At 36.6% G+C, this 24,882-nt stretch overlaps 2 protein-coding genes across 2 annotated transcripts; both read right to left on the minus strand.

The window, feature by feature from the left end:
- Positions 1–1,687: 1,687 nt before the first annotated feature.
- On the minus strand, positions 1,688–4,392 carry LOC124080115 (casein kinase I-like). The gene is made up of 2 exons (XM_046425979.2): positions 4,385–4,392; positions 1,688–2,795 (listed from the first exon to the last, which is right to left on the minus strand). Exons 1-2 carry the CDS (start codon positions 4,390–4,392, stop codon positions 1,790–1,792), a joined length of 1,014 nt encoding a protein of 337 aa, XP_046281935.1. The 3' UTR covers positions 1,688–1,789.
- Positions 4,393–15,149: 10,757 nt separating this feature from the next.
- On the minus strand, positions 15,150–23,456 carry Fgf20 (fibroblast growth factor 20). Its single transcript, XM_046425986.2, has 3 exons — positions 23,171–23,456; positions 17,286–17,389; positions 15,150–16,099 (listed from the first exon to the last, which is right to left on the minus strand). The coding sequence occupies exons 1-3, from the start codon at positions 23,454–23,456 to the stop codon at positions 15,854–15,856; spliced, it is 636 nt and encodes a 211-aa protein (XP_046281942.1). The 3' UTR covers positions 15,150–15,853.
- Between the last annotated feature and the right edge of the window lie 1,426 nt (positions 23,457–24,882).

Raw genomic sequence — 24,882 nt, forward strand, 5'->3', positions numbered from 1 at the left:
TTAGACTAATGTAAAATTGTATGGTCATAAAATTGACAAATAATGCTTCTTATTGAAATCAAACCTTAAATAGCCCAATCCTCTCCCCAACTATCTTCAGAGAGAGCTTATCATTCCTGTAGGGTCGGTGTGGTAAAATCAGCATAGTTAATCTTCATGTGTAAGAGTTGGCTAAGAGCCAATGGAATCAAAAGGGCAAGTCTGAGCAAAGAAGAAAACAGGCAAGTGTAGACCAGCTCAGGAGTAAAATGCTCCTAAATAGATGCAATATATGGCAGCTTCTATTTTGTACAGAATGAACAATTCTAATGGACTGAGGAAGTCCCTCATTGGTTCTCCCATTTACCTTATCATGTCATGGGCATTTTACTTAATATCTCTAAGTCTTTATTAACTTTCCTGAAAAATAAAGAGTCATTATGCCTCACAAGGTTGATGGTGATTTAGCTTAAATATTATGTACATAGAGTATGTTGTACAATGTCTCATATATAGCAAGAAAGCAATAAATTGTAATAATTGTAGTTGTTGTTAAGTAAGGTTTTCAGATAGAAAATAGAGCAAATGCTTGTAATCAGTACTGGAATGTTGAAATGATATCCCTTAATCGAAGCTGGTTTGTCAACTATGGTATTAGTATATTAGTATTGTCCTAAGTTAAGACTGTGGGGAAGACATTGGCAAGATTGTGTAAAATGCTCATGGCTAAGAAAAATCACATGGCAAAATAAATGAAAATTGAGTTGAACAGTGTCAGTTCCCTTCCTACAATTTGGAAGAAGCACTTCCTTAAGGAACTTGAGCACTTGGTTATGGAAAAACAGAGATTTGATTTACATTAAGGAAAGAACTGTTGGGTTGTTGGCTAATGGTGTCCACCACAGTTGTCTCTACATCTTTTCTGCACTTTCTCATCTCTGATTCTTCAACCCACTTCAATCTGACATCTTTCCCCTTTGTTCTTGAAGTCACCATCGATTTTTCTTTTCCTTCCAATTTTAGTTTTTAATGAACTTATAAACAAAAAAGCTCCCATTTCAAAATTTTAAAAAACTCAAGATCATATAGGAATTTACAATGATTATTTATCTAAGCAACATACATAAATGTTCAGTTGTAAGATGTGAACTAAATTTCTGTGACAAATATGCTTTTTTTTAAATAGCAAGAGCATTATAGAGTTAATGCAGAGACCTAAGGATAATCTAGTAGTCACTAAGTCTTTACTTTAGATGCTGTTATTTCTAGCACAGTAAGCTGGCATAATCAAACACTGGAATCTCTGGTTGCTACATATAAAGAATGTGTTAAGTGAACAACTTGCAAACCCCAGGGGTGGAAAAACCCTAAGAATACACAATTGTGGGCATTTTTAACCATCACAACTGTGGCTGAAGACTGTTCATGCTGTTCTTCTGAAATGAGATCTCAAAGCAGTGCAGCACAAAATGAAAGGTTTTAACAAACAAACAAAAAAAGTACATGCACAATTTCTCCACCAATTTGAGTGTCAACCATTTAGTTAACTTTTCCACTTAAAAAATGCAATAGCAAACCAGACACCATTTCACTGTTAATATTCACAATTACAGTGGCTAAACTCATGATACAGCATCAACAATGCTTCCCAGAGCCAGTTTATACTGAAATTAAGTTCTTTACTTACACCAAGTAAATGGTGGTCCACAACCACTGGCTAGTTTACATATGAACTAAAATTTCTAGATTTGGGGAGAAACAAATGCTGCTTCAATCATCTGCTCTGCTTCTTCTGTTCTTCAATTAATGCTTAGAAACCTTTCATGTTACTCTTGGTTTTGTTGGTTTGCTTGCCTGTGGGGGATTGTACTGGCTGACCCTGCCCACTGGAAAAGGCTGCCTGGTATGCTTTCTGCTTTAACTTCTTCGTCCAATCAAATATGTAGTCATAATGGTAGTTCAGAGTCCTGAAAAGGATGCGGAATAGCTCCTTCAGATACTTGTAATCTGGGACTTCCTCAAAGGGCAGCCTACGACAATAGTTTAAGTATATAGCAAATTCTGCAGGAAACCCCTTACATAAAACTTCAACAGAAGTGGACCTCTTCTTTTCACTGATCTTTTCATATATTTGTTTCTTTGTTGCAGCATTTAGTCCTTGCCATGGCAGATGGGTTCTATTAAAATACATCAAAACATATCCTAATGATTCCATGTCATCTCGGCGACTCTGCTCAATACCAAGATGTGCATTGATGCTAGCATATCGGGCAGTGCCAGTGAGGGGTTTATCTTCCACATATGGTATGTGTTGCTTTGTCTTGTCGTTTCTGTACCTTTTGGCCAAACCAAAATCAATAAGGAATAACTTATTACGGTCATTCCCGATACCCACTAGTAAGTTATCTGGCTTAATGTCTCTGTGTATAAAATTCTTTGAATGCACATATTCAATTCTACTAATCATCTGGTCAGCTAACATAAGTACAGTTTTCATTGTGAAACTTCTTGAGCAGAAATTGAAGAGATCTTCAAGGTTGGGTCCCAGAAGATCCATGACTAACACATTATAGCCTTTTTCCTCACCGTACCACCAGATGTGGGGGACGCCAACCCCACCTTCAAGAATCTTATAGATTTGGCTTTCGATTACCAACTTGGAAAACTTGGCCTTCTGAGATTCTACCTTCACTGCCACTTCCTGTCCGGTGTTGATGTTAAACGCCAGATAAACGTCCCCGAAGGTGCCATACCCTATCTTCTGTACCAGTTTATATTTCCCTCCGACAACGACTTCGGCCTTGGAGCCAGTGCTGCTCGCCTTCCGGACAGACGAACATGGAGACTGGATCCAAGTCCTGAGGGGAGGACAAAGGCGTCGGGGGCTCTTCCACCAGGCAAGGTTGCGGAGGAGGACAGCAGACAGTGGGAAACTAAGGCCTTTTCAGGCGTTTCGGGGCCTAGAATCAGCCCAGGGAACCCCAATCACGGACACGCAGTTAGGTTTCTTTTAGGCAGGCCGCAGTCTGTGAGTGGTTCTCGCGGTTACTTAGGTCACTTGTTTCTCGGCGGCCACCCCAGCCTCGCTTTCATGGCGTGTCCCTGGCTGAAAAGGGGGCGTGGTGAGTTAGGGCGGCTATACAGCTGCCACCACTGCCGCTGGGTCCGGCCAGGGGAGAGCCCTGTCACTCCTCCGACGCCGCCATCTTGTTTCTCCAGCGCCAGCCAACACAAAACGCCCTCAGACCCGGAAGCCGCTTCTTCACGTCGCAGAGCATGCTGGGAAAGGGATCTAGGGCTCTAGCCTGGAAGGGTCGACCCTGAGAAGAGGGCGGAGCCAGATCTTGGAGAGTTGCAGGTAGCCCATGCTCCTTGCGTCATTGCATAGACATGCAGCAGCCTCACCATTGATTTCAATTTGCCAAATCCTAATCTACAATTTTTAGTCCTCATCTTATACCTCCCAAATGACGTGATTACTCACTGATTCTAGAAATACTCTTTGTACCATAGGATGCAAAACTTTACTGGTTTTCTTCTTCACTGGTGTCTCCCTCCCTCTTGTTACATGACTTGTCCTCTTTTATCTGACCTAATGTGACTCAGAACTTTCATGTTTTCTTTCCTGCCACCTATATGCCAAAAACGCCGAAATTATAGCTCTAGCCCAAATTTCCAGACCTGTATGTGCCTTACTTGACAGGTTTGCTTGATCATCTCACTAACATCACAAAATTAACATTTCTAAAACTGAACTTTTCAGTTTCTTTCAAAGCTTTTTCATCTCTAGCATCAAATTATTTCAATAAATGATACACACACACTTCTTAAGCCAAAAATCTGGGCACATCTTCACATATCTCTTATTCCCACTTTTAATGACCAAAGCCCACTGATCTTACCTTCAAAATACCCTGTTACTCTCCATTTCACTGCTAACATCCCCACTGTTGCAGTTCTTTCACCTAGACCAAATGCAATGGTCTCCTGATAATGTCTGTTTTCTTTTACTCTTAGCTCATTCCAATGCATTGTTTGTAGAGCAGCAGCCAATGTGGTCTTTTGAAGATATATTTGTTTTTATTTTTATGTGGTGCTGGGATCAAATCCAGTGCCTCACTCAGGCTAGGCAAGCGCTCTAACACTGAGCCACAACCCCAGCCCTCTTTAAAGATACAGATGAAATGGTGTCAATACCCAGCAAAAATCATCCTGTGACCTTCCTTTGCATCAAACATCTCTGTGACGCTAGGGCCTGCGGGATGTGTCCACTTCAACCTCTTCCATCTCCTCTCATGCTACATTTGCCCTCACTAATTACTTATGTCATCTTGGCACTTTTTTATTTCTTTATTTTTTTTTTTTTAGTTTCTTTATTGTATCACACTCTCCCAACTGCAAGAACTTTGTCATGCCATTCCCTGGAAAGCTATCTATACACATCCTACCTTCCACAAACAAACAGCTCTCTTTGCCAAACTCCTACTTCTGCTTCAGAAAGGCCTTTTCTGTCTTATTCTTGATTTTAATCTTATTAGAATACATCAATTGATCTCTGTAAATTATATTAAATTATAATTTATTTTTATTGGCATATTATAATTACACATAATTGTGAGATTCATTATGCCATATTTGTACTTACATGCAACACAATTTCATCAATCTTATTTCCAGTACTTTTCTTTTTTCTTTTCTTCTTCCTCCCTCTGATCTGCTTGCTCTACTGTACCAATCTCCCTTCCATTATTATTATTATTTTAATTAGTGAATTATAACTATATATATATATATATATGGTATATAAATATACATAATATATATGTCTGTATACTCACACATGGAAAATCTATGTCAATTATTTCAGGGGAAATGATATTAGTAACCTTTTATCTTTAACTTCTCAAATAGGAAATCCCCATTATTGTAATAAATAATATTTTTGGCAGGGAATTGGCAAGCCATCTTAATCAGAAAACTTCCTGGCTGACAATCACACAAAATTGAGACCACAAAGCATATCTTAAATGTTTCAGCACTTGGATTTTCCTAAATACTTCTTTTAAGTTCTTTCTGAACAACTTACACAAAGATCAAAACATGCTAATTTCAACATTGCTGGCCAAAATCATAAAAGAGCATTTAGAAAAGCATATGGATACATTTACAAACTTATAAACAACAAAATGTTTCATGGCTTTACTGAAAAGAGTCAATAAGATAAAAGATTTTCCTTGTTTGTAAGATGAAAAGATTAAACAAGATGATAGTGAAGATATCTTCAAGCTCTGAAAATTCTAATGTTTATGACCTTAGAATAAATAAATAATATATATTTCCTCTTCTCACCAGAAAAAAAAAATTCTTATTTATTTGTTTCACCATAACAATAGTTTTACTTTATATTTTTAATATGTAGTATATTGAACTGGCTTATTTTTGCTTCTCTTAAAAGTGGAAATAAGAAAAAAGTAACTTACTATCCATTTTTAGCATAAACAAGTAGCCAAGTTGAAGTCAGTCTCCACTTCAATTTTTTTAAACATACATATACCCTCCACCACCACCACCAGGATGTCCATAATGGATACAATTATTCTACTCCTTTTGAGGACAGCAGAGAGCAGCCTCCAGAAACCACAAAGTAAACACAACTCCTCCTAGAATCCATTTCATGATCTCTGAAATATCTCCTCTGATAGCTCAGCTAAAGCTAATGCCCATGAAGTCACTTTGCTCAGATCTTTATCCATAACCTTTGAAAGTGGTGCTAATAGTTAACAGAGTCAAAAATAAAATAAAATTAAGGATGCTGCTAATCCAGCAAAAATTCTAGAACTGTCTATGGTCAGGTCCAAATCACTTCAGTCATTAGATCCTCTTATAAGTATCAATGGTAGGAAATAGTGTCAGGAGGTATTTATGGGAAGCTCTATGTGTAAATCTTGTAACAAGCCCTGAGGTACCTGAGCAAAGTCACCCAATTTGCAATGGAGAATATATGTCTTGTGAAATGCAACTCTTGATATGTTACTGAGCTACGGTACAAATTGGCAGGCAGACGACTATGGGAGAGCAAATGACTATACAGCTAGAATTTCCCATCATGAGCTGAATCCTGTCATATCTACTAATTCCGATGGCTGAGAACCCATGTCATCACTACTGCAGTGCACTTTCATGCCCAGATGGGGATCCCTGAGGAGTAGTTTATGAGTATGCAAATACCCAACTGTGGCTTAGTGATGGGTCAGACTATCATGGCCTAACTCATAAGTTAGCAATTAGTAGAAGTTTTTTACCACATACCTGGTTATCTGCTTCAGATAAAAAAAAAAGTGGTCTGAGATTATGATATATAAGGAGACAAGGACAATGACAAATAATCAGCTAGCTGATCAAAATTTTATAATAACAAAGATTAGAAAGATCAGAGACATAGAAGTCTGGTGGAAAATAATATATATGGATAAACATATTGTGGACATAAGTGTGAAGTCTTTGAATTAAAATTTTGCACCAATCCAAGAGCTCGCACCATAGAAGAATCACTAAGTAACCAGGCAGCCAAAAGGACTCAGCTGATGTCAGCCAATCTCTCTCTTTGGCCACTCCTATGCCGAAACAATGGACACATGAAGAAGAGATAGAATTTAGGCATCAGCTCAATAGCATGGGCTCCCACTTTTCATGATGAATGTAGCTACTTCTGTTTTTTAAAAGAACTTTTACATTTTATTTTATGTCTTTTAACCAAGTGAAGTAGAAAGAGAAACTAAAGAAGATTATTTGTATACCTGTGTTCATAGGAGCTTTGCACAATAGCTGAAAGATGGAAACAGCCCACATGCCCATCAGTGGGTAAATAGATAAAATGTTCTGTAAGGTATTATTTAGCCTTAAAAAAGAAGCAAATTATAATACATGTTACAGCATGATAAACCTTGAAAGCATTATGCTAAGTGAAATAAATACAAAAGGACAAGTACTGTCTGATTCCACTTATATGAGATTTCTAGACTAGTAAAATTCATAGAATGGTGTTTACCAGAATCTGGGGGAAAAGGGAGTGGGGAGCTAGTAACTAAAGAGGACAGAGTTTCATTTGGCTGGTGAAGATGAAAAAGTACTGGAAATGATGGTGGTGGTTATCCAACAATGTGAGTGGATTTAATGCCACAGAACTGTGCGCTTAAAAATTGGTAAATTTTATGTTATAGAAAGGAAGGTAGTGAATACAATGTAGGAGGATAAATGTGGGCAACTCATGGAAATTAATGCTTTGTTTTATGAATGGGGAAAGTGTGGAGACCATGATAAGCTGATTTACAAGAACAGTGGAGCAACTCTGGCCATGAAAACTGATAAGCAAAGGATCAGGGAGGTTAAAAAGGAGGAAACTTCAAATAGCTACTGTTCTGATCAACAGGATAGGTGAACCCAACCACCCAGATGATTATCTTTAGAAATCAATGTGTTAAGTCTGCTTTCAAAGGTTTATGTTTCCATCCCCTGAAAAGCTCTTAATGGAAGGGTGAATTTCATGAGAAATTGCTGAAAATTTGGCTATTGGAAAAATCTTTTGGATTTGAATTTTATAAACTATCCACACAACAATTTCCCTGTGGGCTAAGACCAAAGGGTCTTTAAATTTGGGCTAACATAAAACCAAATTCATAAGAAGAACACAGGTAAGTTGCTAAGATTCAGAGGAAATCCATAGGACACAAGAATCAGCTACAGTTACAGGCCCTGAAGCCATGGCAACAACCTTGGCTCCACACAGATAGTAATAAGCCACTTCAAAATCACTGGGAGCTGAGCCAAGAGAGGGAACACTGAGACAAGGATTCCGTAAATCTTAAGGATAAACTTCTCCCTGCATGTGAAAAACAAAAGACAAGTTCTAAAGCATTTTCTTTGATTTCTTCTGATCTTTCTAGATTTAAGAAACCTACCCCCAAAGTCTGGGGATCAAGCCGAGTCTCTCAAAGGAAAGGACACAGTGTCCCAAAGTCCTTAACTGGGGGGTCCATTAAGCATCAGTTCCTCCCAGACAGACCCTAAACCCTGTGACCTGTTTTGAACAAAGGACAATATTCAAGAATCTCAGGATCTTTTAGATGCAGGATCAAGGATAACATTATTTCTGGGAAACTTAGATTTTTTAAAAAAAGAGAAATTGTCTAGACTATTGAAGGAGATGGAAGGGAAACTAGCTGGAGTTGCCAGGTTGTGGTAATTGCTAAACACATATTGCCTAGACACAGAGGGCCAAAGAAGCTTTTCTTAGAAGTGGTATCTCCTATACAGGAGTGTGTAATCACAAGGGACATATTACAATTCTAGTGAAGGTAGGAATAACAACAATTGGGTATGCTAAAGAGGAACTTCTAGAATAATCCTGTACCACAATTGCAAATATGAAATGATGCCAAGTTACAGAAGAAGTACAGCAAATTACATAATAGCGGTGTTGAAGAAACTGAGAAGAACCCACATACACCACTAGTCCCTTTAACAAACTGGTTTGTCTAGTCCAAAATGTAGGTGGACATTACATCACCTTTCTACTAATCCATGATACTAATGTAGCAAACACAGATCTCTGTTAGTTTTGGTCATCAGTGTAGTTTGCCTTCCTTTGGCCAGATTTATACTTTTATTGTCCCACTACAGGGATAAACTCTTCAGGATAATCTAGTAAGGCAAAACTTAAACATATGTTCTTGACCTACTTCAAATAGAAAATACATTCATTTCATAGATGCCACACTGATTAGCAGAAATAACTGTATCCAAGGCTGTGTCTTCTCTTATTAGTTTGATGGCTATAAATCATAGGTCAATTTGACAGGGAAAAATTCACCAAAAAATGACTTTCCTGGGAGTGCTATTACTTGAAGTAAATAACTTATGCACTGAATGAGACACACACATGCAAAAAAAAAAAAAAAAAACTATCCTTGAAAGCCACATCACTAAATAGAAGGCAAAGAAATTTTCATGTAAGGATATTGACATATCTGGATGGGTATTATGCTGTAATCTTATCATTAAATTATATAGCATTCTGATTAATGTGATGTCTTAAAGTTTACACAACCACTTTTCTGATTCCTTAGCATATAAAACGAAAACATGAGTCCCCAGAGGTCTACCCTTGACATAGGTTGACTGGCATGTCCCTAGGCAGGTGACAAAACTGTCAAGTTTGCTTAATGGTGTACTCATTTCAAAGGGCAATTGCCAGCCACTCATTATGCCATAGTTAAAACAATAATTCACGGATAGAACACTAAGCCCTTTTGCTACCAACTCTGATGCCTGATTATTTTCAAGGTGGAATGAGATGTTAGATGGAAATAATGTAACCAGTAAAGAGAGAGAGAGTGATGCTCATCTCCAAAGAAGTGCAGCGACTTCACAGAATTGTGCAGCACTACAAGAGCCAACCCTTGGCAAGAGCACACTTACTGATACTCAAACATCTGTAAGTACAAGGCATGGGGTGTGACTCAAATCTCAGTTTCAGGACAAACAAAATGATTGGTGGCAGAGTCCTACTCAGCAAACAATTTATCTCCTTAGTAATTCTCCCTTCACAGTACCACCTCCTGTAACTCACATCCCAAGGAGATGAGGTAACAATTTGACCAGCAGATATTCTAGAACCTCACATACTTGGCCATAACTACCACCATGAAGAGATCTAATGCAATGAAAAATAACCCTGAATGTTTATTTATTAAAGCACTGCAGGGAATGTAGTAAAGCTGGCTTATTAACTGAATTTAGCAAAAAGTACCATAGTTCTTTGGGGGTTGGGGGGAGGAGGGAGAATGAATGGTTAAGAAAAAGGTAAATAAATGCTTATAAAATTTCATATTTTTATATTTTAACCATATTGAAGGTCAATTCATTGATTAAATAAGGACAGATTCCTAGTATAGTAGCATATACCTGTAATCCCAGAGACTCAGGAGGCTGAGGCAGAAGGATTGCAAGTTCAAAGCCAGCCCCAGCAACTTAGTGAGACCTTAAGCAACTTAATGAGACCCTGTCTCAATATAAAAAAATAAAATAATAAGGGCTGGTGATATAGCTCAATGGTTAAGTGTCCCTGGGTTAATCCCCAGTACCAAAAAAAAAAAGAAAAAGAAGATAAAAAAGAACAGATGTTCATTTCTGGGTATCGAAAATGTTAAAACAAATATCCAAACTCACTTTGATCAAATGGTTGGGAAACTACATGCAAGCTACTCAGAAGCCATAAAATTTCATATTCTTATATTTTAATCATGTTGAAGGTCGATTCATCAATGAAATAAGGACCATGGAGAAAAGCCGTGGTCTCAGAGTATCCTACATTAAACAGCATCTACAGGTAAGGGAGGTTTGAGTCCTTTTTATTGATGAGTGAGGTGTGCCAGGTAATGACCAGGACAAAAGAGAATGCTCAACCATAAAAGACATCAATCTGTTCTATTTTAGAGACTATAAAAGCTAATTGATGGTAATGAAAATTGATTTGAACACATTCTAGGACAGTCTCTGGGTTATTAATGTATCAACATGATCAAAAAACACTAGAATACTTTTAGCAATATAGTAATGCAAATTAAATAGTTTTATTTACTGAGTAGAAAGAATAGTCAATAAGTGTGTTGCTACATGTACAAGGCAATGCACATCTTTCATGAATCGTTACATAATGCCTATGGGGAAGCAATATGAAGGATACAAAGAATGCATTATTTTGAAGCTCAATAGATTTAACTGGTATTGGAGTCATACCAGACTACCTACTTGCTCTCAAACTTTTAAAAATTAGTGGCAGATAGAATTTTGGTTAAGTATGAATAGAATTATACTAATATGCCTGATCTATGTGGGAAATAGTTAATTCTGTCTGAGAGACGAGGGTGCAATAACATGGCTTCCCTACAGGATTCCTAAAAGTATTCACCATAAGAAATGCAATATGTATAACACAATAACTTATATCCTATGTATCTAAAAGTCATAACAGAATGTAGGCTGAAAGATTAAGAATATAGTCACGCACATCATTTTTTACAAAGCTTGGTTCTCTTGCAGAACCTCCATTGAGAAAAGCTAACCTGTCAATATTTGTTCACTCTAATGAATCACACTATGCAAAATTTGTCTGTTTCTTCAAACTAAAGTTATGTTGGGCAAAAAATAGTCACAAGAACAATGAAACTTGCTCCAGCATGCTCGAGGGGGAAAAAAGTAAAGCCGTGTTTTAGAATAAATTGTGGCAAATTTTGAAATTTCATACTAGAAGATGAATTGGTATCATGGATAAACACAACCAGTTGAAACTGTTTCTTCATTCAGTACTATTTTGTGATATTATTTACATTTTCCCAAACATGTAAAATACAGAAAACTGTTAAGGAACTAATACTGTCTAGATATGATCTGCAAAAGTATTCTATTCAATTATAAGTGAACTGTTAAAACTATTGAATTAAGTATGCATCTGCCTTTCTTCCCTTCAACTTCTTCTGCCTTAACCCTGTGTACATTACTCATCCACAATAGGTTTGGTTAATACAATTAAATGGAAATATTATAATGTTATTGGTTATAGGTTCTATAAAAATACATATCTAAGTTTGTTTTAAAGAAACAGAGGTGATATACTGAATTCCTCCGGTCATTGGGACAAAATATGTTTTACCCATTTAATTATACAAAAAAAAATGTAATGTTCACCAAAGTTCCATAACTAGTAGTACCATGTTGTTATCTAGAGGAAAGTGAAGTTCCTCAGTCTCACATATCATATATCTTATGAGCCAAGGTATCATCCTTGCTAATCCCAACCTGTAGATATTTGTCAAGAAGGAATTGAAATAGAACCATATTATAAAAAGTTAATATTAAATGGAAAGGACATTAGAAGTCAAATGAACTTGACATTAAGGAAAAATATATTGCCCAAATAACCAGTTTACAACTTGCAAAGAATGGTCCTCTTAGCTGCTTCAATGGAAGTGGCCACCTTTGAGAGGTTTGAGTCCTCATTATTGATGAGTTATGTGTCAAAATTTTGAGTATCTTAGCCTATTGTTAAGTTAGACAAAGATCCTATTCATTCAGTTTTACTTTGGATAATAAATAAAAATAAAATACAGTTATGCCTCAAAGAATCAATAGAAAAACTGAAAGTGGAATGTGTGGGGGAATTTTGGCAAATCCTACACTTGCAGCCTTGAGGGTATTTTGGATGTTTGCAATGCATGACAAACCTGCCCTCACCTGGAAAAAAAAATGGGCCAATGTTCCAAGAAACTGGTACCGACAAGCCCTGGACCAGTCAACTACTAAAAGATAACTAGAATAAGGTACAATATGGGATGGAAACAAATACACGAGATTCCTCTATATTCATGCTGGGTCCTTTCTGATATTTATATTAGAGAACAGAAGAAGTTCACATCTCAGTTCCTTACATGAAAAAGACAATAAATTTGATTTGATGTCTTCACTATCATTTGTTTCAGATACAAGGGAAAGTGATTACTTCATTGAAGTAAAGATGTGTCCAGGCCACAACTATAGGTCATGTCCAAAAAGGCATTCCACCCCAGTTCCAAGTCTGGGGTCAGAGATGAAGACATATTGCCTTCATTGCTTATAGTTTAGAAATTTTGAAAAAAAAATAATAAAAACACCAGTAAATAACAGAATGTGAGGTCACATCTACTAATAGTAAATGTTCCCTCAAATTCACAAATGTATTAGTTACCTGTGCTTGTACAATACTTACTATAAAATTATTTGCATTAATTATTTCATTTTTCCTGTTGGTCAAAGTTCAGGCAGGTTTTAGTTGGGCCCTTGGTTCTGGGCTTCACAGAACTACAACCAGCAGGCTGCATTCTTGAGACTTGATGGTAAGGATCCTCTTCTAAGCTCACTTAGGCCGAGCAAGGAATTAACTTCTTGCAGTTATAAAACAAACTGAGGGCCCCATCTTTTGGCTCTGTGTCTGTTGGAGGCTGTTCTGTACTCCTAGAAGCCACTTGGGGTTTCATAATGTAGCTACTTACTTCATCAATTCAGCAACAAGACTCTCCAATATGCTAGTAAAATAGAGTCTTAGCATAATCACAGACACATCATCTCTTTGCTGTATTCTGTTTCTAGAAGGAAGTCACATGTACCTCAAAAGGATTGTACAAAAATATGAGCACCTGTAGGCAGGGATTGTGGGCAGGGACAAATTTAGAATCTGTCCACTATGGTTGACTGCTGACCTTTCATGTGAAAAATCCACTCACTCTCTGCCAAGGTCTTCAAGAGTATTAACTCATTAGCAACATCTGAAAATCCAAAATTTCATTATCTAAATCAGGTATAGGTATGGATGAGTGGGGGTAAGTCTAACACCTAGAGTAACATTTCTCTTGATCTATGGATCTGTGAAACAGAAGACAAGTTTTACACCCCCAACACTCTCAACATTCAGTAGTAGGATAGAACAGGATAAAAGTTGTCAATATTCCTATGCAAAAAGAAGGGAATGGAAGGGGTAAAAAGGAGTTATTTGTCCATAGAAATTCTGAAATCTAGCCAGACTAATACTAGGAGTTCCTTATTAAGGTTTAAGATCTGGGATTAATTCTCCGTGACTCTATCTGTCCACTTTATTTTCCTTACTTTTAGCTCCAATTTTGGGCAGGATTTCCTTTTATGTTAGCACAGATGGGCCTAAAGTTCTAAATTTTCGTGGTTCTTAATCCCTTCCATCTCAGAAAAGAACCCATCTTTCTTTAGAGTTCCAGCAAGAATCCATCCGGGAGGGTTTGCTTGGCAAACTTGGATCCCATGTCAATCCTTACATTAAATACTGTGGCTTAGATGATATATACAATTGGCCACCATTGACCAGATACTTATCTCTAGAATTTAGGATTAGTCTTACTAGAACTTGGTAAAATTCTAAAGTCCACTATCTGTCCACTTAAAAATGTTTACTGGTATAACACAGAAAATGTTATAGTACTGTATTATGAGGGAAAGATTTTCAGATTTGGCTCCAAGCAACCAAAATTTCATGTGTGTGTAACTAATATTCTAATTTCTGCTCCAGTCCCTCCCTTTCAACCCTTTCACTTGTAAATAATTAGTACTCTCATTTCACCTTCACATATCTGCAATGTGTTGACATAATCCCTCATTATTCCCCAGTCATCATTGAGAAAGAACAAAGAGAGACACCCTCTACACAGTATCTCCATTAGAGAAGGATTATTCAATGCAAGGAATTAATTTGAAGGAAACAACCCCCACCCCCAGCAATGTTTGAAGTGAACTTTTAATATTCATGGACACCAAGACAGGACTTTTACAATCGGACCCTGAGATTAGAAAACAACATCCCACAACAACACCATAGGATACAGTGGACCAGCAGATGTGGAGTAGTGGAAACAAACAGGTCACGATCAAAACAGAGACTATCCCTTCAACTACACTGATTAGATGTTAAGCTACTATCAAAAAATCACCAATTGATTAGTATGCACATTTTTTATTAAATAGATCTATCTCCAAGTAAAAATGCAAATACTTCTCCTACCAAAAGTTTTAATTAATTATTCTCAAGTTTTTTTTTTCTTTTTTTTTGTCATAGTTGTCCTGGGTGACTTGTTTAGTAAATCTCACTTTGGTTTTACAGTAAATATTCTGCTGCCAGCACAATAAAAACTAGTTGCTTCCCTTATAGAAAGCTAGCCGAACAATCTTTCTTTGAGAGCAAATGTGTTACATATTTCACATAGGCATGAACAGCTCTGGGGATTGAAAAAAATGAAAAAAAAAAACACTTGCGGAAGAAAACCCAAACAGTTGCCTATGATGTCTTCGAAGGTATTAGTGGAAAATATTAAAATGTATGAAATGTGGGTTTCTTGAAGGGATTTTAAACATTCATTGTATATCTATTATCTATCCTTTTAGCCTGATTTGCTCCTTCATATCTTTTAGGCCCATTAGAAAATGTCACCTTCTTAGAGAAGCCTTCCCTGAACCATTCTATCCAAACTTGTTCTCTACACTAAACTTTATTTTTAAAAACAACTTTAAGATCTTATTCTATAGTCAATGTATTGTAATAATGATGTCTTCTTTATAGCCCAAGATACCACAACAAAGCAATGGCACAATAAATGAAGTTTTGTGGTTTTTTTACTCTTTGTATCATCTTCATACACCAGTAAAAAATAAACTCTTTAATAAATAAATATATAATAAATATTTGCAAATTGAAAATGTATAAATAGGTCCATTCTTTTTAAAAATGTTCCAGCTTGGTGTGGCATATTTTATAGTCCATGGTCACCCAGGATGTTGTATGTTTGTTGTTGTTTTGCTGTTGTTGTTTTACATGCAATGCCATAACTTGCAAAATCCTACAAGGTCCTCAGAATTTTCGAGGAAATAATCATGGCCAACTATATTAGTCCATGTCTTCAACATGAAGTATCTATTTTTAATGTAACATTCAAAGTAAACATAATCCAAAGAGGTGAGGCACCAGCAGCAAACTAGGTGGAGTTCCCTTTATCCAGAATTGAACTGATTTTTCAGCTTCCATGTACTGGTTAAGGATTGAGCCAGTGAACCGAACGAAGTAAATTTAATCCACTTATAAAGAGTGATCTTGATCTACTTCAAGTCAATTTTTTTTCTGTCTTCTTTCCAAATTTAATCTCCCAGTAAAAATCAGACAATAATATTCTGAATATCTTCCTTGCTTATTATTATTTAATGATGGGAACTATGAGAATAAAAGGACAGTTGTGGTTTCATTCTTCCATAAAGACACTACCATGCTTCAAGTGTACATCAGTAGGTCCTTGTACAATTCTGGAACTCTTTCTGGGTCAACTGGTCTAGGCAAGAAATGTGTGAATTTTTGATGTCTTTTGGACCTGGCACCATCTCTTGGAGTTCCATCTTTGTTGAGTGCCACAAAATACCTGCGGCCAGTGTCTCCATGTTTATATATGTTAGATGAGTAGGTATTATACCAATTCTCTTCAAATTGCTCCCTAAAGATGCATTCAGAAGTCAGTTTCTCCTAAAAAGAAAGAAAGAAATGATAACTACTATTTTTAAAAAAATCTTTGAAACAATTTTCTTACAAAAGCTTCAATTCTGTATTTTTATTTGTTTGCCTAAAAGAAAGAAAAAATTATTTTGTTTTTATTTTGGTTGTATTCATATATTACCTAGAATTATTTCTACAAGGTGACTTCATCCAGCAGTTTAATTCAAAGAAATTTTAAGTCAAATGTCATTTCCCAATTTTATTTTCAAATACTTAATAAATATTCTGAATTTTTCCATGCTCCATATTCTCACCTCTTGCCATCATCACCACCAAAAAAACCTGTAATTTATCTTATTTCATCATTTGATGCCAAAGTTATATATATTAAGTCTCTGTTCTCAACATGGAATATTTAAGATTTTGCTAAAATATGAATTCTGAATTCAAAATCATCATTCCAAATAATAAATTTTCTTATGAATTTATTAATTGTTTGATAAGACATTCCCCATGATTAACTTCTATCTGATATATTACTATTAATTTAATTATAGTAAAACCCCAATGATTTCTCATCTTTTCAAGATGGACCATATGTTGTCCTAAAGGACAGATCAGAGTTGCTTATTTTCCCCCCGCATATACATGAAAATTATGTATATGTGTTTTCTCTATTGTAATCCTACTTTTATGATCACTGCACATGGAATTATTTTTCTCTTTGTGAAGAGCTGGTTAAAAAAAACCCTGGAAAATACAAATTTTACCCATACATAAAATAGATATTCATCTATTAATTGAAATATTGCAACCAATTTTCTTCAGTGTATATTAAGCTTTTAGCTTGATATTGGTCTCAATTGAAATTTTAAACAAAAGAAGTAACAGTGCCACCAGCTTAGTCATAAAAAGTAAGTTCTCTATGGAAATAGTTACAGAGAATTCAACTTTTAGAAGGGATTTCATGTTAGAAGAAGGGTGGGAAAGTGGCACATCTTTACATCTTACTAATTTTTTCCAAATTACAAATTCAATTGAATTTGCAACTACAAATTCAGTTTGCCTAGATATATGAAAATTTACAATGCTGTAGATTTTAATTTCTATATAAGAATATTTCATATACTTCTCACAAACATTATTGATAGATATTTTAATCACAAAGCAAGGTAGTCATAATTTCAAGAATTATAATAATAATAAAAATACGTACTGATCCATAAAGTTCTCCTTTGTCATTCATTCCAAGGTAAAGACCACTGTCCACACCTCTAATACTGACAAGTCCCACCGCCACACTGATGAATTCCAGGATACCTAAATTTATAAATAAAATAGTGATTTGTATTTATGAATGCACATATAACTAATAAAAAGCTTTTAAATCATAGTAGTGGTTGCTGTAGTAGGCCAATGTTGATAAATATATTGATGTATACAGAAGTCCTTAATCAACTGAAAAGTACTATTCAACTATTACGAAATCCCACTTCTCAGATGGAAAAAAAGGACTAAAAAGGAAAAAAGTGTTCATTGTAGTATAACCTTAAGGGAATGAAACCCTAAACCAGACGAACCTGGGTTTGAATTCCAGTTCAGTGATTTACTAGCGAGGCCCCAGGCAAGTCATTTGTCTTCTTTGAACTCCAATTTCCTATGTGCACAACAAATGAAATGCCTCCCCAAAAGGAAAGGGGTGAGGATTAATGCATGTATGCATTCAACAAATAGAAGCTATTAATATCATAAAATAAATATGTTTGTTCCACTAGTTAATTATAACCTTTTTCTATTAGTTGTTTTGCTTTTGCTTACAATGAATCAAGTTCATCTTTTTCTAATAGGAGCATACTTCATATGGGTATAAAAGAGTTTTATAGTTTATAAAAGGCTTGAACTTATATTTTTTCATCTGTTCTTAAAAACAATTGCTGAAATATGTAGGGAAGCCAGGCACAGTGGTGCATGCCTGTAATCCCAGTGGCTCAGGAGGCTGAGGCAGGAGGATCTCGAGTTCAAAGACAGCCTCAGCAAAATAGTGAGGCACTAAGCAACTCAGTGAGACTCTCTCTCTAAATAAAATACAAAATAGGGCTGGGGATGTGGTTCAGTGGTCCAGTGCTCCTGAGTTTAATCCCCAGTACACTCCCCCGCAAAAAAAGATACAGGAAAGACATTATTATCCCTACTTTACAAATGAAGAAATTGAGCTCAGAAGTGTTTGTTGACTTGCCTAAGGTATTTAATGTTTGCAATTGATAGAACTGATACTTGAAGTTACATCTTCTGAACCCTAATTCAATGTTTCTACTCCAGAAGGCTGTTTCTTGAGGATCACACAGTAGTTTCAAAAATTTAAATTACAAAATATGTTATTTTTTCTATGACATGGTTTTGAAAAAATAAACTGTATAGTTCACAGAAGTACAAAGACTTTACAATTCATTACATGTTATAGCCAAATATCAAGAGCATAGAATTCAGGTAGATTTTGCTATCATTAATTTTCTAGAGTCATTTTAATTTATCAATAAGAAATTAGTTTTGAAACTTTCTACTTAGTACACTAATATACCACAGGTCAAAAAAAAATTTAATGCCTCACTCTGCCTTATTCTTTTTTTCTAACTAACCTTTGGACTAATGCCTTTGTCTAGTTCTTCCCCTTACCTGAAAACAGTTTTTACCACAGTTTCTATGCTTCGATCTGCCTTCCTCAATAACTTTCTACTTTCACTCCTTCACCCATCTTAAGCTCTACAATATAAATGTGTACAGGTATAAATGTGTATCATTTAGCCTGACTCTTGCTTTTAAGTAATTTCTTGATTTATTGTACGGGTTCCTGTTTGGACACGTGATACTCCCAAGGCCAAAGGAAAGTACAGAATCTGACTATTTACTGATATGGTGGTCTCTATTCTATCCAAAGCTTAATTCACTCTGGCAGAAACATAAATTCTTAGCAAGACAAACTAGCCCTTTTAAACTGTTAGGAGATCATGTAGAACACTAGAGCTATCAAGAATCTTATAGCAACAATACACTACTAAATAGTCTATAGGTGGCTTGAAAGAGCCAGTGTCCTTAATTGAAAGCCAAAAGCAGAGGAGAAGATAAGATGTAGCAGAAAGATCTAGACTCCATAAGATAGCCCTCATATTGACAATTGTATAGTGGGGGAGTAAAAGAGAATCAAACCTCTGCCAAGCTCATCAATGAAAGACTCTGTTAGTAACAAAATACAGGCCTAAAACATAATTGATATGAAAATATAATCAATACCATTTTATCCAGGCTTTAGTTACAAATGTGTAATTACTTCAAATCATATTGAATATTTGTTAATTAAAAGTATACTATAGTTGATATACATGCAACTTAATTTCCTTTAAGTATCTGATTTATATTAAGATACTCTTGTCTTTTAAAGTACAGGAACTGCTTAACTAATTAGAATGTAGAATAGAACCAATTTTCAAGTATGATAGATTGTAAGTTTAATTTCTAGATATGTTAATTATATTACATCTCACATAGTATGCCTTTCCTGGAAAACTAAATGGTAAACCACCTACATTTCAATCCTCCCCTCAATATAATGCTGTCACCTTTACAAAAAACATGTAATTGTAAAAAGAAAAAAAAAAGATTATATGTGTTCTTAGAATAATTATACTCAATAGTTTCAACTTTATTAAACAGCATTCAAAACAAATAAAAAATAAACAGCATCCAAAACAGTTTACATAACCATGCATAAATAATGGCTCATAGAACTGATGGGAAAAAGGTTATGTGTTTTCATGTTCCTCTTAAAGATTTTAGCCACACTTTATAATTCTGATCCTTTTTCTCCTCAAGGAAATAGTATACCACAGAGTAATTTGTAATCGTTTGATTCCTAAATGAGATTTGACAAGTCTTTCTTATTTATAATATGAGGTGGCAACTAAGCTAATTCCTTTACAAAGGGTGGACATGAAAAACTTTCCTTAAGAGGTAATCACAGATTTTAGATAGATTTTCTAATGCCCAGTGTCCCATAAAAAGACTTGGAGGTACTTTGTCTTTCTGGTATCATTTTCAAAGCCAGCCTTCTTTTAAATCATAATAAACAGGTGAGTCAACCCACAATGCAACCACATCAGACAAATCTATGGAGAATAGGGGAGAATAAAGGAAAAGGCTTTAAAAGAATATGTTTGATCTTAAGCTGAACTTTTTTTCTTAAAGAAATGATTCCATGTTTACATATTAGGTAAAGTCTTCCTACTGTACTTCTGTACAGAACAACTCTGCTATAAATAAAGAGCTAACTCAGATAGGAAATTATTTAACCTCACTGAGATCTCTCTATGTTCTATTGATGTGGTTTTGAAATTTTAAAATATAGAATTCTGAGTTTGTAGTTGATCATAGCCAAATTAGTATAGAATTATCAGAAATGGTTTTTAATATCTCAAATAGCCATACTTGAGTTTTGTTAAAATTCTTACTTTGATGACACAGAAACGAGTATAAAATAAAAAGCGAAAAATACTAATTAGTAATTGAGGCACTAGCAAAAGAAGACAAACACAGAGAGAAGCATACAGTGTTACACATGTTGGATATGAATTTTCTTCTCACCTATACACCCTCTAGTAAATTGTGATGTCTAAGCTATTGAAGGCCACTAGGATGCAGTATAATGTACCTAAAGAGGCTGTTCATTACTTTAGACTACCAAACTAATCTGGGTTATCTTTCTTTTATGTAACAGTGAATATTTTGTTCCTATATATAGTCTCCCACCATAGCGTGACTTAAACCATCACAAACTGACTGAAATCAGTCTAAATAATATTTTTGCAATTACTAAGTAATTATATACAATTTTAGTTTAAAAACATGCTAGCAAGATGATATTCTAATAATGCAATATCCACTCATAAAGGAATGGATTTAAACACGAGTTGAATGAATATTATCAAGTCTACAAATATGTATTAATCTCCTCAAATTGAGTCAATCTTATAAAGAGACACAAAGCAGAAGGGACAACTCATGTCACTGAGGTGATTACATTTGAATTAAAAACCCCTTTAAGGATGGAATGAGATGGACATCATTATCCAAAGTACATGTATAAAGACCGAATGGTGTGACTCTACTTTGTATACAACCAGAGTTATGCAAAATTGTGCTCTATATATGTAATATGAATTGTAGTACATTCTGCTGTCATATATCACAAATCAGAATAAAAATAAATAAATAAATAAATTTAAAAAAAAAAAAAAAAAAAAACCCTTTAAGGGAGAATTTTCAAGGTTACATTGTGTATCACAGGGGGAAAATCTGAATATTACCAAAGCTTAACTTCTACCTGCTCTTACCTATAAGAGTTATCACCTTTTGTGTCCATTTTTAAACCTTTCTGATAGCTGGAAGATTTTTCTGTAATAAGCAGAGGTAAAAGGTAAAAGAGCTGAGCCACCTGGTGTCAGCAAAGTTCTTTAGAATCAGAATCTCAGCTTCCTCAATTAAAAAAAAAAAACATACTTTCCAAAAGTGACCCCAGGTTGGCCACTAGGTCATGACACTCTTGACTCATGGTCAATGGGAATTTGGAAGAGATCAGTGGAAGCTGCAAACATATGGTTTTTAAAAAGTTAATTTTCTAAGCCTTTAAGTGCTACCAAATAACCACCACATGCTTATTTCTACATCTAAAGTTACCAATGTCCCTTAAATGGAGATTTACACTTCTCCAAGTTTAAATGAGTACTACAAGTCAAAAGAGAAACAAGATCATAAGAACAAGGGAATAAGGACAAGATAGAAGAGAGGGCCATCTAGAAATGAGATTCTTAAAAGAGTTTCATGGTGCAAAGGAAGGGAAAGGAGAATGTGTTGTGCTTATACAGAGCTACTGACAAGTAAATGTTATCTTTTTTTTCAATTTGATGAATCTCTCCAATGATGCCACAAATCAGATAATCAAAATTCCTTGAGAGTGATAGCAAGTTAACTGATATAATGAGAACTTTAGCTATGAGGAAAAAATCCTGGGATGTTATAACCAGAAAGCACCTAATTTAACTTATGGTTGTACAGACAAGAAAAATAATATTCATACTGAGGAGGGCACTTACTAGTTATTCAATAGTTAGAGAGTAATTAACATTATAGACTTTGCAAATCTATCACAGACTGTCTTGAACTTTGCTTGTTTCTTTTAACCCCTTCTTCTCTGAGGCACTGCCAGGGGTATTCTGAAACCTATGTGTTCCCACCCATATCTTCTTTCGCTTCCCCATTTCCTCTTACTTAAGGTCAATACCAAGATCACTGCTTTTCAATTTCGCAATTTCTAAAGAGGTACTGGCTGAAGTACTAGGCATGCTCAGTAGCTTTTTTTTTTTTCCCCCCGGCTCAAATAGAACTCCAGCTCAGAGAACTGCAGCCAGGTGAGCTAGACAGTAGCAATGGTGCCCATGGAAAGTTAATCTGTTACTTCTTCAGGTGAACATTTACAGTTTTCTAGAGGTACATACTCAAAAGCTTGCATCCTGTGCAAGGGCAACCTGCAGAGCAATAGCCACGGGTGGATAATCAACTCCATAACTGCAGAACATGCTTAAAGAAGAGGAATACTTCCTGTTATTAATGTTCAAAAAGTGGATGGTACTAGGCGGAGTGTGAAAGGACACAGGAGAAAAATAACAGGAATTTAAAAATAATAATAAACTGCCTGGGAGGAAAGAAGTACAAGAAAAAAAATTAAGATTCTGAGTCCAGGTCTTGGTGTTCCAGGCATTCAAAAAGGCAGAATAGAAAGATTCACCCAGACCACTCATCCTTTCTCCTCCTGCCCCAGCATCTGGAGCTTCAGGCCTGCTAGAGGCTGCAGATGCAAGCAGATAGGAAAAGTCCTTCCTGCCCCTGAGCTAGGTCGCCCTTCAGCCTCAGCCTACGTCTTGCGCTGAATGGGTCTAGGGGAACACTGGATTGCTTGCAGTCCTGACACCCTTGACAAACGTGGAGGGAGGTACAAGCGAAGGGGGAAGAGGAGCCAAGTTTGGGGGACAGAGGCAGGATGCCAGTACCTACCGAAGAGGCTGTGGTCCTGCCGAGTGCCCTGAACGCTGCCATCGGGCAAGATCTGCAGGTGGAAACCGGTGCGACAGTAGAGCTGCCGGCGGCGCAGGATGCCATGCAGGTGCGCCAGCTCCGCAGACCCTGGCCCTCCGCGGGCGCCCCGCTCCGCCGCTCCCCGGCGCTCGCCCAGCAGCGGCGGCCGTTCCCCCGCAGGAGGCAACAGGAAGTGCGAGCCCACCTGCTGGCCCAAGCCCTCCAGGCCGCCCAGGAAGCCCCCAACTTCAGCTAAGGGAGCCATGGAGAGGCCTGAGGGAAAGGGTAAAGATCCGGAAAACAAAAGACCCCCCAAAAAATATGTAGCGGAGTGTCGAGAGGGATGGAGAGAAATTATAGTAAAACAAGCGCAAAAAGTTAAGGCCAGGTTACTCCTGTGAGGTCGATGCAGGGACTGTGCACTGAGAATGCAGGGAAGCTCTCACTGTCTTGGAGCGGTCTTCTCTCCTTGGGTAGGTGAGAGCTGGCTGCTGGCTTTGCAGAAACATCTGTAGGTGCCGCTGCCAGTACTGGGCTGCGACTGGGGCTGGTGCTGAGGCTGGTGCTGGGGCCTGGGGGCTGGGGCTCCAACTCCGCAAACTGATCAGATCAGAGTCCTGTGTACATACACACCGAGTATATATGCGGGTCCTCTTGACATATGCTAATCAAGTCCTTTCATGCGAGCTGGGGAGGTTGGTTCTGTTTGAAATCTTAAACCGACCTCTTCTCAACACGTTTCTGCTCTTCGGAAGTGACCAAAGGGGACCCTTGATGATTCTATACCCATGCCCTCTTCAAAAATCATTCCTGCACTTGCCAAAGTCAAACAGCAAATTCGGGGAGGCTCAGTCGAGGTCCCTCTTTGAGGTTGTCTTTGGGACATGGATGATGCTGTTTGGCTGCTGCTGTGCAACCTACTTTGATGTGAGCCCCTTTTTAGTGATAGATGGCTGCGAAAAGGAGCCCAGTTTGGCAGTACACAGAAAGGGGGGGGGGGGGCAGAAAAGGAGGAGATGGGTGAGGGAAAAAAGGAGAGGAGGCGAATTGTGCTTCTTGGGAACTGCTGGGAGCCTGCAGTGGACAGGTGCAAAGAAAGGTAAAAGAGGGAGAAGGAAAAAGGGCGTTACCTGAGGCTTAGACCTGCCCAGACACACATGAAAGGAAAATCAAAGCTTTGACAGTTTAACTCACTAATTTTTAAACACTAATAAAATGTACAAGCATTACTCTTTTCTTTTATCATTTAGATGGGGGATTTTCTTAACATAATCAAGGTTAGGTTAGGAACACCCTCCCTCCCTTCCCAAGTTCTCTTTAATGTTTATCTTTACTCAGATAGCATATGATATAACTAAGACTGACTTATATCTAAATGGAAATTTGAAATTGTATGCTAAGTTTTTGGTCATTTAATTAGCATAATAAAATAGCAAAATATACTCATGAATCAATAGATAAAAATATATACACTGAAAGAGATGGTCTATATTCTTATATTTTGCCATGAAGAGAAAAATGAGTTTATGGAATAGTGACACCAATGATGAGCAGTCTTTGGGGCTCTTATCCAATGTAAGAGCACTTCTCTGTTCTTCTTAGATGCATTTTCATAAAGGCTAGCTTTTGTTGTTGTTGTTGTTCCAATTTCAATTACAAAGTCTTTAAAAAAATCAACAACTAAATGGAAA

This window comes from Marmota monax, unplaced genomic scaffold, assembly GCF_021218885.2.
Source record: "Marmota monax isolate L192 unplaced genomic scaffold, Marmota_monax_Labrador192_F-V1.1 WCK01_AAM20220418_F8-fsc00197, whole genome shotgun sequence".
Lineage (NCBI taxonomy): Eukaryota > Metazoa > Chordata > Mammalia > Rodentia > Sciuridae > Marmota > Marmota monax.